At 38.1% G+C, this 19,652-nt stretch overlaps 1 protein-coding gene across 2 annotated transcripts in view; it reads right to left on the bottom strand.

The window, feature by feature from the left end:
- BMP5 (bone morphogenetic protein 5) overlaps positions 1-18,191 on the bottom strand; it is a 113,781-nt gene extending 95,590 nt beyond the window's left edge. For both annotated transcript variants that reach the window (XM_045802747.2, XM_045802757.2), the window contains exon 1: positions 16,996-18,191. In XM_045802747.2, the coding sequence (XP_045658703.2) occupies positions 16,996-17,485 (490 nt within the window). In that variant the 5' untranslated portion in view covers positions 17,486-18,191. The remainder of the gene's footprint in view (positions 1-16,995) is intronic.
- Positions 18,192-19,652: the final 1,461 nt, after the last annotated feature.

The raw sequence follows: 19,652 nt of genomic DNA, 5'->3' as shown, positions 1-19,652 counted from the left end.
CAAAGAAGGCTTAGATTCAAAAATCAAACTTGGATACTAAACCAGAGGGATGTAATTTGTGGCCAAATGTTGGCAATTGCCAGTGCATTAAAACATAATATGTGCATGCACTTGGTATTTCTTCCCTCCAATCCCAAAATGGGCCTTTAAAGTAATATAATCAATGAGATACTTAGGACACTTCAGCATTCCAATTGTTCTTAGATCATATGTGTCTGCATGTTTTATAATTAAATTACAGAGCATTTGGGCATAAGTTCATTTAGATCAAATCCATTTGCTCAGCTGATTTTAATTCTCAAACTGTGTCTCCTCGAAGACCATGAATTCCCCATTCTTCTTAATTCCTATTTCAGTAATCTGCCACGGCATGCCTTCGAGCAAGTCTTTCTAAAATGGGAATGTGGGAGATATATTTTACAAACTCTTAAGTATTTGAAAATGTTTTTATGTGACTGTTGCATGCAAATGACAAGTTAGGGGGAAAGTAAGAAATCAAGCATAAAAATGGGGAAAAGGTGAGTAATTATTAAATATCTAGTCATGGAGGTATTTCTAAGCCTAAGCAACCATGAAATAAGGCAAATTAAAAAATGAACAAAAATAGCATAGAACTTCCCAAAGAGAAAATATGTAAGTGGCTAATAGACATATAAAAAAATCAATCTCCGAAGAAACACAAATTTAAAGAAATGTAAGTTTTAGATTATTAAGAATATATCATTTTATTTAGGTTTCAGTCTGATAAAATAGCATTAACATTTGCTTGCTGGTGTACATATAAAAGAAACAAATTCACTAAAATGCGATTTAGTAATATATTTCAGGAGATTTAAAAAATAATATCTTTCATTTGAAAAATTCACTTTCTAAGAGCATATTTTAAGGAAATGGTCAGAAAGTGTTCGCAATGTTTACAAAACTTACATATACAGATAAATATTGTAACAGAGTATATGACAGTAAAAACTGGAAAAATTGCATGGTCTACAAAAGAATGTTTATATAAATGGTGAATTTTTCAGGTGAAATAATATTTGTCAGTACAAACGTGCTCATAAAGAGCAAATGAACAAATGAGAAAAATCATATACTAAAAAAATCAAGAATAAACTAAGGGCCCAGAAATAAATCCATGCTTAATTGGTCAGTTAATCTATGACAAAGGAGGCAAGAATATAAAATGTGAAAAAGACAGTCTGTGCAATAAATGGCACTGGGAGAACTGGACGGCTACATGCAAAGGAATGAAACCGGACAGCTTTCTTACACCGCACACAAAAATCAACTCAAAATGAATTAAAGACCTAAAATGTGAGACCTGAAACCATAAAACTCCTAAAAGAAAACATACGCAGTAGTCTCTTGGACATCGGCCTTAGCAACGTATTTATGAATATGTTTCCTCAGGCAAGGGAAACAAAACCAAAAATAAACTATTGGGACCTCACCAAAATAAAAAGCTTTTACACAGCTATGGAAACCATCCAGAAAACGAAAAGTCAACCTACAAAATGAGGGAAGAGATTTGCAAATGATTTATACAATAAGAGGTTAACATCTAAAATATGCAACTGAACATCATAAAAAAATAAAATTTGTAAAGAATACAACTCAACACCGAAAAAAACCCAAATAATACAAATAAAAATGGGCAGATGACCTGCACAGACATTTTTCCAAAGAAGACCTACAGATGGCCAACAGACACGTGAAGAGACGCTCAACATCACTTATCATCAGGGAAATAAAAATCAAAACCACAATGAGGTATCACTACATACCTGTCAGAATGGTTAGCATCGAAAAGACAAGGAAAAGTACCTGTTGGTGAGGATGTGAAGAAAAGGGAACCCTGGTGCACTATTGGTGGGAACGTAAATTGGTGTAACTATTATGGAAAACAGTGTGGAGATTCCCCAAAATATTAAAAATGAAAACACCACATGATCCAATAATTCCACACTGGGTACTTACCCAAAGAAAATGCAAACACTAATTCAAAAAGATATATGCACCCCTATGTTCATTGCAGCATTAGTTACAATAGCCAAGATATGGAAGCAACCTAAGTGTCCATTGACAGTGACTGGAGAAAGATGTGGTACGTTGCTCAGCCACACAGAAGAATGAGATCTTGCTATTTCTGACAACACGAATAGGCCTAGAGGGTATTAGGCTAAGTGAAATAAGACAGAGAAAGACAAATACCATATGATTTCACTTATATGTGGAATCCAAAAAAACAAAACAGATTCTGAAATATAGAAAAGGGGAGAGGTGTGGGGAATAGGTGAAACAGGTGAAGGGGATTAAGAGGTACAAGCTACCAGTTATAAAATAACTAAGTCAACAGAGATGAAAAATATAGCATAGGGAACAGAGTCAATAACATTGTAATAACTGTGTATGTTGACAGAGAGTAACTGCATTTATTGTAGTGAGCATTGCATAACGTACAGAATTGTCAGTCACCGTATTGTGTGCCTGAAACTAATATAACATTGTATAGTTTATAGGAAATAGTAAAAAATAGTAGTAAATGGTAAAAAAAAATTTAAATAAAGTGTACAACACATTATATAAACACTGTTCAACCTGATGAAAAAGGTGTATTTTTAAAGTATAGAAGGAAGTATGTTAAGAGCATAAACAATGGTTGGTTCTAGACAGCGGAATTAAAATGGTTTCCTTGCTTCTTTTCAATTTGTATATAAAGTAACCACAGTGTCAACAAATTATATGATCTTACTGCTCTGCTTGCCGTATTTCCAAAATGGCTTTTACAAACTAGTATTTCCACATGGGAGAGTATTTCTCCGAGTGAGTTCCCCGTAACACTAGGCACCCACGGTACTCTGTTAGGTGAGTCCCAGAGTGCAATGTGCACGTGAAACCATCTGATCATATCCTCCTTTCAGAGATTCACAATGCTCATCAGCATAATAAAGATACTGAGAAGTCTCCTCTTGGAAATATCAAAATCAATTTAATTACTGTTTCCCACCATAGTCCAAACTCGCTCGGCTATAAAATTTCAGATAACAACCTTAAGGAGATGTAGCAATGCTTTCAATGGTGACTCAGGCAGCTAAGCTGCAGACTCTTGATTTTGGCTCAGGTCATGATCTCATGGGTGGTGAGATCCAGCCCTGCATGGGGCTCAGGGCACAGCAGCAAGTCTGCTTGAGGATTCTCTCCCTCTGTCCCTCCCCCCCCCCGACTCGCTCACGGGCGCGCGCACACTCTCTGTCTCTCCCTCTCTCTTAAATAAATCTTTAAAAAAAAATAGTACACTTCAGGAAATACTGACGAAGAATTCTGATTGTGATTGAAGTGCCCAAGAGATTTAAATAATTATGAGTCAGCATGTGCTTTAGTTATTATGTGTCAATGAAGATACTTGAATTAAAATTAGATTTTTGACCTATTCATAAGCAATAATTTTATCATATGTCTTCCTAAGCACATCTCAGTCTAAATAACTACAAATCAAATTCTGAGACCATTGATACTTCTTATCTTACGATCTGTAGATTGTGTGGGTGTGGTTAGGTAAAGGCAAATAGAGAAGGAGATCAAGAAAGAGAACTGTTACAGAGTAGCAGGTGACATCCTAAACGTTCTTTACTCTGCAGCTACCTCTTGGCTTGCTTTGCAAAGCAGACATTAATGCTCAGGAGTTTAGGTACAGGTTGATATGTTAGCTATGATACCTGCTTTTTGCGATTCCTCTTGACTTCCTGCCTTAGACTGAGCGCTGAGGAGAGCTGACAATGACTTGTCTTCATGAACTTTATCATTTTGCTTTGAGAAATGTTGTCAACCCAAAAATATTTCCTTTTGGGGAAAAAATTAATTATCCCAAGGCCTGAGCCTCTAATTCGTAAGACACCCAATGAGTGGAAAGAATATATCTAGTACAGGGGAAATGAGTGAGCTCTGTGCAAGGAGCTCACTTTCCACATGCAAGAGATAGGGTTGTAGCCGGCACGGATGTAGAGATAGGCGTTAGATGCGGAAGGTTCAGTGTTGTCCAGAACACAGAGGACAGGCCAACCATGACCAGTAGGATGAAGCAGAGGCTATCTGCCCCTTTCTATCTACAGCAAGAGGCATTTCCTAATCTCGAGGTTGGAGAGGGTCCTGCAGCCCAAACTTCCACTTTAGCAGGCGTCTCATGAGATTCTCTGGCCAACCCAGGCATGGGTCAGAAAAGGTAGGCCAAGGACACTCACATGAGGCCGCAGGACGGCGTGCTTGAGGGGCCTCGGACTGGCCAGCGGCTGGTTGTTGTCCAGCGTCCAAATGAACCCACTACTGGTTTGCTCCAATCTCTAACCTCGGCTTTTGAGGCCTTTACTATTTATGACTTTGACATTCTGCCTCTCTTTCATTTTGCTAAACGTTGCTCCTCTCCATGCCAAGTCTATCTTCTGAAGTTGGGAATCCACACAGATCACCTTTCCTTCCCTCGGTTGGGGGCAGGGCACCGGGGTCAGTACTGTTGGTGTCTGCAAAGTGCTTCCCGCCTCTCTGCCTGTGAGTATTGAGAATATACTCCTTCAAAAGGCTACAGCCTCCCAGTTCAGAAGAAGGCCTACAAGAGCCCAGCTCCTGAGATAAGACTCTTGGTAAGCTCACTATTTAGTGATTTTTCCCTAAAATATAAAGCATTACTAATGAAGTGAAAATATTCCAATACATGAAGTGCTGGCGAAATATACAGAACTTTACAAAGAAGTTAAACAATGTCCCAATGACAGCCTTCCCAGCTGCATATTCACAAAGGCAACGCAGCAGAGCAGTGAAGAGTTTGGACTCTGAAGCCAGTTCCTCCTCTTACGAGATGTAGGACTTGGGACAAAAATGACTTAACGTTGTTGGGTCTCACTTTCCTCATCTCTGAAAGGGGTCATTTTGTGAGAATTTAATGAGTGAACACTTGAAATGCTGTTAGCGCCCTGGCCTGGCCTCCCGAGCACTGGGTACACGCTACCTGTGGGAGACGGCGAATTTCCAGGAGAGCAGAAACCATGGCCCATCTGGAGTGCTACTGCTCTTAGGGTTTCCCTTGGAGAATCCGGAGTTTTGTTGATACGAACTGATAACTGTGATGGCGGCCCAGCAGACCGGGGTCTGCCCTTTCCGGCAATATTTATTCCACCGGCACGGCAGCCTGACGGCGAAGAGTAACCCACTAGTAAAATATTAGTCCATTTTCCCCCACAATCACTTCAAACGTGAAGTAATAATTGCCTAATGCCTAATATCCTGAGTAAATTCAAAGCAATGTACTCAAAGAGGTCTTTATACCAATTCTGGGAACTCTCTACCGGTTTCTACTTTATAAAATGTCTCCAGCTACTCGGAGTATCGCTCGAATCCACATCGTGTTGTGTGTACAGTAACAAAGTAAACACTGGACACAACCTTGTTAGCCCACAAATGACGAAGTAAGGTAAGGTCAGGGGTCAAGATTTAGGCAAGACCAAACAACTTCATTTTGAAAAACTGTATGACATTTTACCCTTCTTTCCTCAGTACAACACAAATAAACAACGAGAGTTTAAGCCAGACTTAGGCTCTGGAATGTGCAATAAGCAAACAGTGCTTTTAGATATTACCTTTAAAATCAATGAATAAAAAACCCCGCAGCTACACACACAGGTTTCTGAAAGAGCCCCTAAGCTTTGCAGAAGCTTGGTTCTACTTTTGTTCTATGCCTTTTGGACTAAAAGTCTTCCTAAGGTTCTGTTGGCTGGTAGCAGGCTTGTATTTATTTATTTTAAATTCATTTGAAGGAATTGAGATTTGAAAGTAATTTTCCCTGTACCCAGAAGGTTCATTGTACCTGGTTATTTAAGTAACAAAACACATTCTTGCAAATAATGTTGGTGAGTGCTTTTAATTGTATGTGGTGCTGGAATTTCTGTGCGGATTTTTTCAAAGTATGTGACATTGAGCAAAAAAATCCTGGCACAAGAACCAGGGATTCTGGGCCTAGACCTCGCTCCTCTTGCCTTGTGATGTTGGCAGTAAAACAGGCACAGTCTTTCGCACAGTGCCTGGCCCCATAGTAGGTAATCAGCTTCTATTTGTCAAACGACTGAATGAATGACCTTTCAGAGCTCTGCTTTCCAGAGCTGTAGACTGTGGGATCATATCTACATCCGCGAGTGCTAGACGTCGAAGCGATGCAGGTAAAACCACATAAGGCACATAAAGGTGCTTTCCAGAAGTATAAACCATTACCATCATTGCAATTAAAAATTACACATTTCTCAAAAGTAGGTTACCAAGCTAAGACAGATCATGGTTCCAGTAAGGATTCTGCCATTTACCAGTTGGGTGATCTTTGCAAGTTATTGCATCTCTGATCACGTCTCAATTTTTCACATCAACAAACTAGGAGAAGAAAAATATTTATGCCTACGACGGAGATGCAAATTAATTGACATAATGTATGCAAATCACTCAGTCCAGTTTCCAGCATAGAAATTATATTTGTTGTTGTTTTCCTTGCTTTAATTACTACTGCTACAACTACACTATAATTTAAATGATATGGATGTGACAGTGTCCTATACTTTAAATGTACCACATGCACACATACCAGAATGATAATGGTTTGCTTAATTTGGATAAATTCTTCCTCAAAGTAATTGATAACAGTAGAATGATAACTGTTTTGACGCAGCAGTGTGGAAGAGAAAAATCTTACATGCTGACTTGAATAGGTCAATATGGATATAGTTGGAATCCATATTTTATTTTGAGAACTTTACTCACCACAGTGAGATATTTAGCCAAGATCATCTTTCAGCATGCTATCAAATAATGAAAAAAAAACCCCAGCAAATTCATATTTTCCCACTCAATGTATTATAAAATACCAAAAGTCAATGTGATGACTTTACAATATGGACACTGTAAACATGTATGCCTTTTGTTCAACTTTTCAGATCAAACCCGTAAGATCCCATCCTGCTTCAAAATATTATAACAGAAAGCAAGTCAAGAAAAGCAATAAAAAGACGTGACTGTTGTCTGAAAACAAAAACAAAAAAATAGCCCAGTCTAGGAAAGTCAAAATACTTAAGGCTAAACAGTATTAAATAGAAACAAGATTATAATAATAATACAAATAGCAATAAGAACTGCCACAAATTAGAAAAACATAAATCCAAACACGATTTGAGTTACATACAATACAAAAATTTCCTGGATTGAGTGATCATTTGAACAGAGTGTCTTTTCTATTTAGAGTTCAGGAGTTTATTCACCATGATTTTCATCATAAATCAACTTTTTAAAAAATTAAAACTAAAAAAACAAGCTGACTTATGAAAATAAGCATTAAAACTCCTCAAGACTTTTTCCTTCTTTCAAAGGGTCTTTTAGAGGGTGCCCTTGCCTTCGCAACCAAGTTATTTTCTAATCGTATATTATTACTTGGGCCTGCAATCAATTTCCCCTTCCCCATAATAAACAAGGAAATAGAACAGGTAATATCTGGAACTAGAGTAGAACCATGCGTTCATTCCAAGAACCTGACCAAAGCACCGCTCAGCAGTACATCCCAGAAACTGCTGTCATTGGGTGCTCAAAGGGAAGCCCCGCAGTTACCTACAGGCTCTGTCGAGGACTGGCCTTTTTTTCCAGGACACCCTGATGAGGGAATATAATTGATCAACAGTCCAACTCCAAGACAGAGTCAGGGAAATTCAAGGGTTCATTTTCTTTGGGATAGAGGAAAAGTCATGTGCATAGCATCCCGCAGTTCCAGCAAGGCATGAATTTGTCAAAGTCTGACAGGCCGGGTGTCGATGCCCTCTGACACCAGAACACTGTAGGTTCGCCTCTAGTAGAAGTAGTTGTAGTAGGGGCAGGGGCTGTGAATTGAGTACTTCTCTCACGGAGGTTTACAGGCCTGTAACCTTACCTTACTCCGTACAATTCTGTATTAGGATCTCCACTCGACGGAGGAGGAAAGAGTTCTAGTAAAGTGACACAGCTTGCTCAAGGATATGCAGCAGTCTGCAAAGCTGATATCCAAACCCCCTACACTTGCACCCTCCTGAGATAGCTGAAGAACTAAATAATCCCTCTTGCCCCCGAGCAAAGAAAACGTCTGTGAGACATGAACCATAAAGCCTATTTAATCGATGACTCCTTTTTTCCTTCTTTCAAAGGGTCTTTTAGAGGGTGGCCGTGCCTTTGCAACAGAGTATTTTCTAATTGTGTATTATTACTTGGGCCTGCAATCAGTTTCCTCTTCCCCATAATAAACAAGGAAATAGAACAGATAATATCTGGAACTAGAGTAGAACCATGCTTTCATTCCAAGATCCCGACCAAGCACCTCTCCTTCTTCCCACTAAGTAAGTCCTCGGTGCCTGCGTCAAGGTTATTTGTAGAGGGAACTACACTATTTCCAAGCTGAACCCTCTCTTCCGCTGCCCGTGATAATTACACATGTAAAATCGGGTTAAAATGATCACTTAGAAGGGGAACATAGACGATACTGGAAAGGGGCCTTTCTCCTGTGCGCTTGTGTGTGATTCAAGGGCAGGGAGCATGGCTCTGGGCTCCAAGGCTTAGCGGTTGGTTATTTATGACAAGTAAACAGCACTTATACCTGCTCCTCCAGTAAATTCTGCCTCCGTGAGTCACAGGAGCACCGCCGGAGGAGAGTAAGGGTAGCAAAGGACAACAGTAATCCCAATTGGCCTCACCCTCACACCATTTCTGCCTGCCACATTAACCGCGGAGGAGATCGTCTGATTCCACTCAGAATTCAAAACGCTTTAACACATAGTCATGGGTCATTTCAGGAAGAAAGACGTAGGACTGAGAACAAGCAGACCTACGGACTGAAAAAAGAGACTGCTCTGGGTATTGGCTCTGCATATTTGCATGTGGGAGTGCTTTCTACACTGAGTTTTCTGGTTGGCAATGGTAGCCCACTGTTTGTCGTGGGATCTTGCAGTGCTGCTTCTCCCGGGATTTTTGGGTTTTGTTTTTAATTTCAGTGTGCTCTAAAATAGTTTTAATATGTCACATGAAATTACTTATCCATATACAATTTAAGAATTTTTTCAACACGTCATGCTTCTTTTGCCACTTCACCAACTTGTGAAGTTAATAATTCCCACACTAAATCATGATTATCTCTTGAATTTTATAATAAATTAGTACGACAAAGGTTAACATGTGTGTGTACATACATATACACACACAGACATAATTAACTTGCCCTGAAATTGAAGTACTTCCGGAACTTCCATTGACTAAACACCTAATACTCATTTACCCATCTGTGCCAAATGTCTTCCGTTTGTGCCTCAAGATCCACTCTCCACATTTCTCTCCTCTGCTCTCTGCACCAGGAAGCTGACTTTCATCAGCTCCACAGGTAGGTTCCCTGTGGCTTTCGGTACCGAAGGGAACATGGCAGAAAAGTAGGGGCTGAGTATTTAGTCCTTGGTTTCCCTCCCTGCTGAGTATTTAGGGCTTGGCTACATGGCATCTCTCCCACAAAGGCCATAGTTCCTGTCAGGATACCTTCCCCACACAGCTCTCCTCTGAGTTTTCTGTTTCTGCTCCCAGCCCAGAAGTGCTGAAGGAAGTCTCCTCTGCTGTTCTGGGTGCTGCCTTATGCCCTGTTTTGCCAGAAAGCTCTGCCCACAACATGACAAACATTACAACATTAGGTAAACTCTCCTCAGATGATTCAGTTCGTACATGCTGTCTCTTTCCTCCTGGGACGCTGATACACTCCTGGGGATCAAAAAAGGACAAATAGGGCATGGTTCCTGCCGTCACGACATGTAATCAAATATGCAGGGCTGGCTGCTCTGGCGTGTGACCTGTGCAGTTGCACGGGCCCCGCACTCAGACGGACCTCTTGCTTGAGCTTAGACTCTGCTTCCACAAGGTTCGAATTCTTGATAACATTTGAACCAGAGGCCCCACATTTTTATTTTGCACCGGGCTCCACAAACTAGTTGGCCAGTCTTGCAGATGCTGCACAGGCTTTGGATAAGGGCAATGCTAGTAACAGTAACACTCTATTTACTGCGGGCTCAGCTATGTCCCAACTGCTCTTCTTAAAATTATAAGCCTATTCACTCATTTCATCCTCTCCACACCCAACGAGGAAGGCATGGTTATTATTGGCATTGTTTAGATAAGGAACCAAGGGCACAGAGAGAATTTAAGTAACTTGCCCGAGGTCACACTGCTAGAAAGTGTAGAATATGGGATTCCGATCCAGGCATTCTGGCTTCTTCTAGGCTACTCTCCTTCTGCGGTGGAAACACGGAAAGAAGCACAATCAAGTTTAATCTGTAATTAAACCTGAAAGCCACTTGAGCAGTAATACGCCATGGACTGAAGACTGGCTGTAACAGGGTCTCCTACAGAGGAAGGCTAATCACAAAGCTACGACAGGGACAGAAAATCTGTGCAAAGCAAATAAAATTGAATTTCTCATATCATACAGTGTCAGAATAGCTGCAGGGGTTTGTACATGTTAATAAATTTTTTGATTTTGACCTCTTAGTTCCGAATAAAATCTGAATGAGGCTTACATCTGTTTACGTTGACTTTCTGAAACTATTTTCTTTATTCCTAACAACTCCAGGAGAGCTGGTAAACAATAAGAACAATACAAGTTATTTACTTCCAGAAAGAAGTGGAGTAAACACAGTACCTAAGAGATAATTTAATTAGATTCAGTTGTTTCTAAACTACAGCATTGTTCCTTCTACCGCAAGCACCAATACTTGGCTGCTTACAGAAAGAAAAATGAAAGACCGTATCATCACGAAGACAGGGATCTTCACCGTCTTAGAAATTATAAAACAGCACATACCCTACTTTAGTCTCTATACCGATCAAATTACTTGAAATCATACCAGGTCTTGGTTTTTACGTTTTATGTAATGTTTACGCAACTCACTGCCTTCCTCTCCTTGGTTAGGGAGGGTTGTTGTCATTTTCCTTTCTCCCAAAACCGCTAGCGATCCTTCTGACTAATCAGAGGTGGCTTTTTTCCTTCATTTTAAACACTGCACACTTTAATAGATTTTGTTTCCACTTTCTTAGGTTATAATTTTACCACGATCATTAGACAAGACTCCTACGAGGGAGGGGTGACCACCTGATTACACAGACTCTTACAGATGTCCCTGAGAAAGGCAGGTAAATACCTCAGTTATTATTTTTATCTCACTGTCACGACTTTAAGATGTACAACTGGATCTTACACGTTCCCAATCTGACATCAAAAATCATAACAGATCCCCCTTTCCCCAAATAAATGAGCCATTTGTCAGGGCTGACCGGTGCATTTTAAAGGATATCTCAGCCAAGGGTATTATTTTAAGAGATGAGCAAATGGGGAAACCCCACAGCCCAGCCATAAAATATGAACTTAAGGTGCAAAGCAGCACTCATAAATATGACTTCGAACAAGGGATTCATTGTTTGGCTCCAACCCTTTCAGTGGCTCCTCTGATCTCAGCCCCTCTCTGTGCGTCAGGGAAGCCTCTTCCTTTAACCTGTGGTTTTTTCAAGCTGAGCCACTCCATTATTTATGACTGTAAATGTGAGCAGCCCGTCTGTACGCTCCTTGTACATACACACTCACACATACACGGAGCCCCCTCCCTATTCCCCACTTTGGTATTTTAGCGGGGAAGGATGAAAGGGCTTCCCCCCGGAGCTGCTGTGGTTGGGATGTGGCGTTGGCTGCTGTGTCAGTAGGAGGTAGACTGAGGGTTTCCCAACGCACCGTCCACCTGCACACCCCAGACCAGCCTCTGATGACTCATTCCATTCATTCGCTTTCTTCTGAGGGCTTTTTTGAAAAATATATTTGATTTCTTTCTCTGTCTCATCCTCATTGCTCTCTGCTTTTCATCTTCTCATCCTCCCTCATCCTCTCTTCTCAACTTAAAAAAAGGAAATAATCTCTTCACAGATGTGACATGGGTGTGAAACAAAAATAATGTAAGCCAAAGCATTTTATCAACTAACTGAGAATTGCATTTTTTCTTAGTGTGATTTTTGTTCAATGTTGCAGTTCTTTCTTTTTTTTTTCTTACTCTCCCTTAAATTTCCCCCTTTTAAATTTTAATTATGTAATAAAACAGGGAAGGCAAAAACAATTAAGTTCTGTCAATGGGATCCTCAGGGAGAGGTGAGGAGGCAAAGAAGAATGGGATCGTGGAGAAACAATTCCAGGGGATGGCAACAGCCAGAGTAGTTCTGATGCCCTGGGGAGCTTTTCTCCTGATGGGTGGAGGCTGCAATTGGCACATCATAACCTTTTCCTTCTCAACTCCAGAGAAACAGGAGACTGTACCTAAATGATCAAGCTGTAACTAATTGATTTTCAGCTAATCTCAGCCTCCAGCTATGAAGAAACAAGGACCAAAGGCGGACCCCAGGAAGGGGTTGGGGGCAGTAAGGAGAGGGGTGCCAAGAAAGCCTCGAGGTAGAGAGACCATCGAACTAAAGAGGAAAGGCCAAGTAATGTGAGGGGGGTGGGGGGTGGGAGAGAGAGGCAATAATGAAAAAATGGAAGAATGAAAGGAGGGAACTGGAGGTAGTGGGTGAGGCAGCCCCAAGCCTACTGAGTTTGTTACCATACCTTCACAGTTCCAGCCCTTACTTCTGAGTAAACTTTTACAACTGGTTATTGGTGAATGACCATTAAGATGAGCAAAAAGCTTTCAATTAAACTATACGATTATACCTACCGCAGCAGCCATGCCCATCATTTGACAGTAAGGCGGCTTTAAAGAACAAGAACCCCTTGGGTCACATTCATGAATGCCAAGGGTTGTTGAAGAAGAGAACAAAAAGATTTCCACCCTCAGCAACTTTTTTTTTCTTCAAAAGTTACAGGTGTTAAAGAATTATTGTTTCACCCAATATTTGCATTTGCTATTCCAGACATATCCATGAATATGTACTGTAATGGTTTTAGATCATCTTGTCTCCCTTCCCATCACTGCCCCCCCCCCAAAATCTTGCATGTGTTTATAGGTAAGTTTATGTTACACGAGTGTTAATAACCCTGTTGGAGAGACTACACAGATAGGCATCTTTAGGTAGATTCTGTGTATAAATTCCTCTCCACTGGGCACTTGAGTCAGCCAACAGCAACAATAAATATCAATGATGTCTTTCAAACCTGTCAACCGAGAACAGAAGCATTTTTTTTCTTCCAGTACCAGGAGAGTTTAATGATTTGGGGAAGTAAGGGGAGAAGGGTTTAATTTAAAGTCTTGAAAGTACTTTTTTTCTATTTTATATCTTTACATGCTAAATATGTTATAAAATAGGAAAAAAATCTAGGCACACATCCATGTACTTTCGAGCTTTAGAATGAATACGTGTTCTTGAAATATACCTAAGACGTTTTTGACTCCAAGCCAACTGATCAGAAACCATTAAAAAAAAAACCCGAAGTTCATCTTTTTCAGAGAAATACACATAGACAGGGAATACTATGAAAGTAAATTTCCTGTGTTCACTGTTTTTTTTGTACTTTCCTCCAAAACATCTACAATGTTGTATCATTTTAATTGTACTATCGCCAAGTAATCAAACAAAATTGATTTCTAACTAAAAGATCTTAGAAATACACTACGTGTTTATCTTAATGTAAACAGAAGATTTACTTCAAAATTGCAAGCAATTTTATTTGCATAGATATCTGATATATAAACTAACCCTTAACATTTTTAAAAAGATGGTCAAAAAAGAAAAGATTTACCAGAAAGATATTTTTGTTCTCAACAAAATAACGTGGTATTGACTGAGCAAAGACGCCTGGGATGGTCAACAATCACAGGGACAAAGCAGAAGAGTCAACCTGTAAAAAGCTGGATGCCAGGAGACTGACAAAAATTGACCTAAAATAATGAATCCAATAGAGTGGAAAGCTTCTCTTCACACAATAATTAATATTTGTCTCTTCAAAATGCATGAATCACTAAAACAACTTAAGGGTCAAAATAAGGTGTTTGTTTTCGTGTTTAGTGGTTTACATTGGCCTGAAGGCAATTTCTTCACGTTTTATTTTTTCTTTTAGGAAATTCTCATCTATTTTTCATTTATGAACAAAAAAATTAATCTCGTCTGAAATGTTTTAAAATAGATATTTTATTAAATGATTCCGAGTTTAAATTAATTGTTCTTGATGAGCAAAGCTAATGTTAGAAAAAATGTCTTTCTGAATGACAAGATAAGTATAGAAAACCCATCACTTGACTTGAAAATGACACATATTTGCATTACTATAAAGGACACTATTACATCCTTTTAATGTAATTCAGCTTATTATAGGAACTGTCAACAGATTCTTTTCACATATTTAAATATCCAGGTGACTCCCTCAATACAAATCCCTTGCCTATTGCTAATTTGATCATTTGCCCTTAGTCCCTACTATATGCATATCTTTTAAGATACTAAAATAAATAAATGAAATCCGCCTGAGTCTTATAAGAACATAAACAAATACTATTTGTTAATGAATGTTACACTAAGAACCACTGAAATTCCTAGTGCAGTTAATCACGATATTACACTTTTACCTTTTCTAAGTCTGCTTTGACCTATTTTATTATGGAAGAAATACAGAAGTTAAAGCCTTTTACTAAGTAGTGATTGGTTGTTAGCTTTGGTTATATTAGAAGGCACGGTCTAAGGATAAAGTAAAATTGTGGTTCAATTTTCCTCAGAGACTACTAGGAAAAACTCAGTACCAGAATCAACTTGTCAGTAATTTCACATGAGACATTTAGTTTGGAATTATTAAATAAAGTAAAAAAAAATACAATTCATTATTGAGGATAAATCACTATTCAGCAGTTCAAGCATGATAAAAATTAGTATCTTCTGAAGCTTATATCTGATATTGTTTCTCTACAGTAAAATGAATAATTGTGTTTCATGATACAGTTAGTGAACTGCTTCATTGGTATAAGCCAAACAATACAACCAAAATTTCATTGATTTAAAAATATAAGTATTCTTTAATGATAAAAACGGTCCTAGAAGTCACTGAATAAAACTGTTTATTATTGTTTTTGGCTTTCTTATTGTGTGTAAATGTATAAAAAGGAATGGCACGCAGATTCAAAAATCATACTTCCTGTCTAAAACAAATACATTTCTTCTGTGAATGATCAAAATATTTGATTTCAAGAAAATATATATTTTAGAACAGATTCATGACTGAGCTATTGTTTTTTAAAGTGCATCACACGTTCTGCCCTGTCAGATTTTAGGTGACCTGAACTAATTTTTTCAGTGATCTATTTTATGCATATGTAAATCCTGCCACTTTGAGATTCTTCTGCTAGAATGCTAAAAGTCCTTTAAATTATTGAAGAACGCTTTCAAAATTACAACAAAGTAAAATATGCCATGAGCCACATTGCATACCACTTATACTAGGAAAAAGCAATCAAACTAATTTAGAATTAAGCCATATTTTAAGGGCTTGAAAGTTCCAAATGAAACCTGTTAATTATATGTAGAAGAAAAGGCCTCCAGGACACCTGATTAGGGCAACCAATGATGACTTACTAAAACTTAATAATGAGAGCTTTGTCTCTAGCAACATGAAACATGATTTATTAAGCACCTTATCCTTCATGCTAGGATTGCTAAGAGCAAATGAGCAGAGCATATTAAGCAACATGTTTCATAAAAGCATTCATGTATTTGAATTTGTTGCTATCTGACTTTTCAAAGACTATTTTCTTTGAGATATTATATAAGGAAGTTTTTAATTAAGTATAATAAAACATGTCAATTTTAAGTCAAAGCAGATTGTAGTTTTCAAACAAAGTTTTGGACGTTCTTACATTAAAATGTTTCTAATTCTTTCAAGTTGATTAAATCTGTACATAAAATTTTGTCTTCAAAACTAACTACATACTATGTTACTTTTTGAATGTCTGGAGATAGTGAATTTTCATCTTTAGCCTCTACTAAAACATTTTTAAAAAACACAGCCCTTGTGAAATCACTTTAAATTGGTAACTCCTTAATATTTTTAAGAGATGAAATATTGGACACTAATTTACCATTTGATATTGTCAATATTTTAAAACTACCATGAAAGTACCAGCATTGAGTAAAACAGAATTTTAAAAAATTATTCTCTAATAATGCTGCTAATCAAAGAATTTTTCAATTTATTTTTTACCTTACAGGAAAAGGAAAATTTTGCATAAGTAAAGACCATCATAGCATGCTTTATATTTCTCTTGCTTCTGGAAACAATCAAATGGGTATGATATCGTTTCATCATTAAGAAGTTAAGAAATGTTTGAAGCTTCTTTTCCAAAATATCTTTCACAGAGTTTCAGAATCTCTCCCTGAAAATCTCTGATAGTAATCTTTTACAGTATTATTTGATCTTCGTTAATCGCACATTGATATTTTCACAGTAGCTGACTCGCCCAAATGAGAGTTTTTAGGTGGCATCTAAATGTATACTTACATGTTTGTTCAACTGCTAACAAAAAAACTTTTCAGAAAGTCACTTTAGTTTTCGGTCTGCAAATGCTTGTTTCTTTCTTATTTGTATTGTGATGTTTTTGCCTATAGCACAGCTATCCTCATAAATTTTCCTTTTTTGTAGACTATTGCCTGTTTATTCAGACATTAAAGCAAACCTGAAATTTTAACAAGATCTAAAAGGACCCAAATCTCCCCAACCGTAAGTGTTTAATTTTAGCTTTTCATATTTAAAAAATTAAATACATGTACGTGTGTGTATGACTTTGTTGCCTAAAGCAAAATCTTACATTGTATCAATGAAAGAAAGGAAACAGAAGCTGGAGAAGAGAGTTACAGAAAATGACTTTATATAAACACGACCACCTACCAGGCAGCTACTTTACTATTAGAAAAACTTCCATTTAGTAATAACATAGTTTAACAAATAAAAGAACAACGTACCTAAATTGACAAAGCTCATGACCATGTCAGCATCATTCAGAAAGTTGGTATCATGTAGGCTGGCTAGAGGTGGGCTCTGGGTGGTCAGAGGAGTCGTTCGAGATAACTGTATGCGACGAGGGTACCCATTGGGAGAGGCTGGGTATCCTTTTCTTGCTCCTCTGGTCTCTCCTGCCAGGGAAGCCCTCACCGAGTATTCCGACTCTTCAGGATTTTCTTCATTGGCCATAGCATTGTATAGGTCCAGCATAAAGAGAGGTGCAGAGGAAGCTTGTTTTCCAGGTGAAAATGGTCTGGGTCTATGAGGCAAACCCAAGATAGAGAGAATTTCCCTCTGTATTTCCCGTCTTTCGTGGTTCCGTAGTCTTCTATAAATAAAACTGGAGTGAACATGATTGTCTCCCAAGCCTCCTTTTGCATAACCCACTAGAACCCAGCAGCTCCAGAGGAAACCCACAATACTCCTAAGTAGAAATACAGTCAGATGCATTTTTGTCCAAAAGCAAAAGTTGATATTTTTAGTCCTTCTTGTCCTCTTAAAAAAAAAAAAAAAAATCTAAGTTCCTAGGAGGTACGCTTTCCCAGTAGCTGAAAAAACAAATTTACCTATTCTTCATGACAGTGACATTTCTGAACACCCTCACTGATTTTCCTGTCCTATTTCAAATATTTTGGAATATGTCAAGAGTAGTTATTTCTAAGAAAGCTGAAACTTGGATTTCCAATTATCCACAGTTGTTAAGAGTTTTTGCTGCATTGATGTAGCAGAAGACGGCTAATATTATTTGATCGGATGACCTATGCATTCCTATATGAATTTATGGTAATCAGGCCTTTGGTATTTGAATCAACGAAAGTTGATCTTCTGATAAACTGTAGTTCCCAAAGTTATCTTCACTTGCTCTTGAGTTCTTCTCAACCCTTGAGCTCTTTCCAAGACAAATCCTGATTTCTGAATCACAGATCTATGCTGGTCTGCACCTTGGTGTTGGAATATATATTTGTCCGGCAGCTTGGTGATAACTTTAACATCTTTTGTGTCGTCTTAGTGTAAAATAAGACTCAAGGTTGTACTATTCAAGTAAATGTGTTTCCCTGAATTTACTTGAAAACCTTCCTGTAAGTCCATTCAATCCCTTTCTCCTTCTAACTGTTAATTCCACCTCCAGCAGGCACAAATATACCAGCCCTCTTCAAGGGAGATCTAAAGAGTAATGTAAGCACAACCCTGCTGGGAAAGAAGAGGCTTCTCATTGTAATTTGAAACTGGTAAAGCAAAAAGAACTTAACCCTTTTGCTACCAGAAAAGCCTTCATTTTCACAATTTTATAGCCACGCATCTAACATAGCACAGTGATACATGGGGCATAGAAGTCCTGGGGGGTGGGGGGGGAGCCAGTTTGCAAGCAGCACACTGAAAATTTTGCCACCAGTTTTATAGAGTACTCTTTTAGATCTTTCTTTTCATAGTACACATTTAATACACTTCTATATTAAGTCTCAGGTTGTGGCTAAATTAACATACATCTCAGTTCTATATTTGGGGTTATTTCCAGCTTTTATGAGTTATTAAAATTTACTTCTTAAAAAATAAAAGGAAGAGTTGTAAATGGAGGTGAATTTGTTGTTTCTTAATGACAGCCAGATCTTTTTAGAATAAAATACAGTAGAGAAGTAATCACCAGTAAATATATTCTAGCTCCCAAAGCAGTAGTTAGAGTAATTTAATAATGGTGATGAGATAGCCCAGCTTTAATGATCTTTAAATACAAAAATTTTAAACAGAAAAATATATTTATATTTCTCTTAAGTCAGTTACGGTTGAAAGACAAATACCCTAAGATAGTGTCATGATTCTTCCCTTTTAAGTCACTTCAGTTGAAATGTAAACAGACTTACAAATTAGATTTTTCCCATAAGTTATACTCGGTACTTTGGTTTGTTTTAACCCATGCAAATAAACACAAGTCAAATATTCACTATGACTACAAGCACATTGAAATTTGCATTTTTAAAATTTGATGGGTATAATGGGGAAAGTGCACACCTTTCTAAAATACCACACTTAATCCAAGGAAATGAGCAAAGTATGTGTTTATCCTTAATGTTTAATGCCTTTAAAATTTGGAAGTCTACAATGTTTTTGTGCAGCTGTAACTTTCCTTACAAGCTCTCACTTAACCTTAGGGCTTACAGTGCTTTCATTGTCTGGGATATTATTCTGATACCAGTGTAGATTTATCGAGCAAATTCTAGAACTATTATGAAATTTTAATGTTTTTCTTTACCTAAAGGCGCCTGGTTTCTTGTTTAATTTCTTTTTAAATATCTCCTCTGAGTGTCCAAAGCAAAGCCATATTTTTCACAAGTCTTCAGTTTATTGGTGGAGGCAAGATACTGAAAGGGCTTGCAGAATCTTATTGTGTGCCTCATTTTTCTTATACAGACTCACTGCCCTAAAACTTGATAATGCTGTTTCATATTTTCCCTACCGAAGCTTCTTCATCAGCAGTCATGTAGGCTGCACAGCGGCAGACCCAGTACTCACATACACGGCACACCTCTATAAAAGAGATACCACAGGAATAGCCACAGTGCTGTTAGTAATTGAAGGAACACCATTTCAATAAGAAATGGCTGAAGCCACTAAAATTCTT

Source organism: Ursus americanus, chromosome 29 (genome assembly GCF_024610735.1).
Source record: "Ursus americanus isolate L20-20 chromosome 29, mUrsAme1.1.p, whole genome shotgun sequence".
NCBI lineage: Eukaryota > Metazoa > Chordata > Mammalia > Carnivora > Ursidae > Ursus > Ursus americanus.
This window is presented reverse-complemented; position numbering and strand designations above follow the sequence as displayed.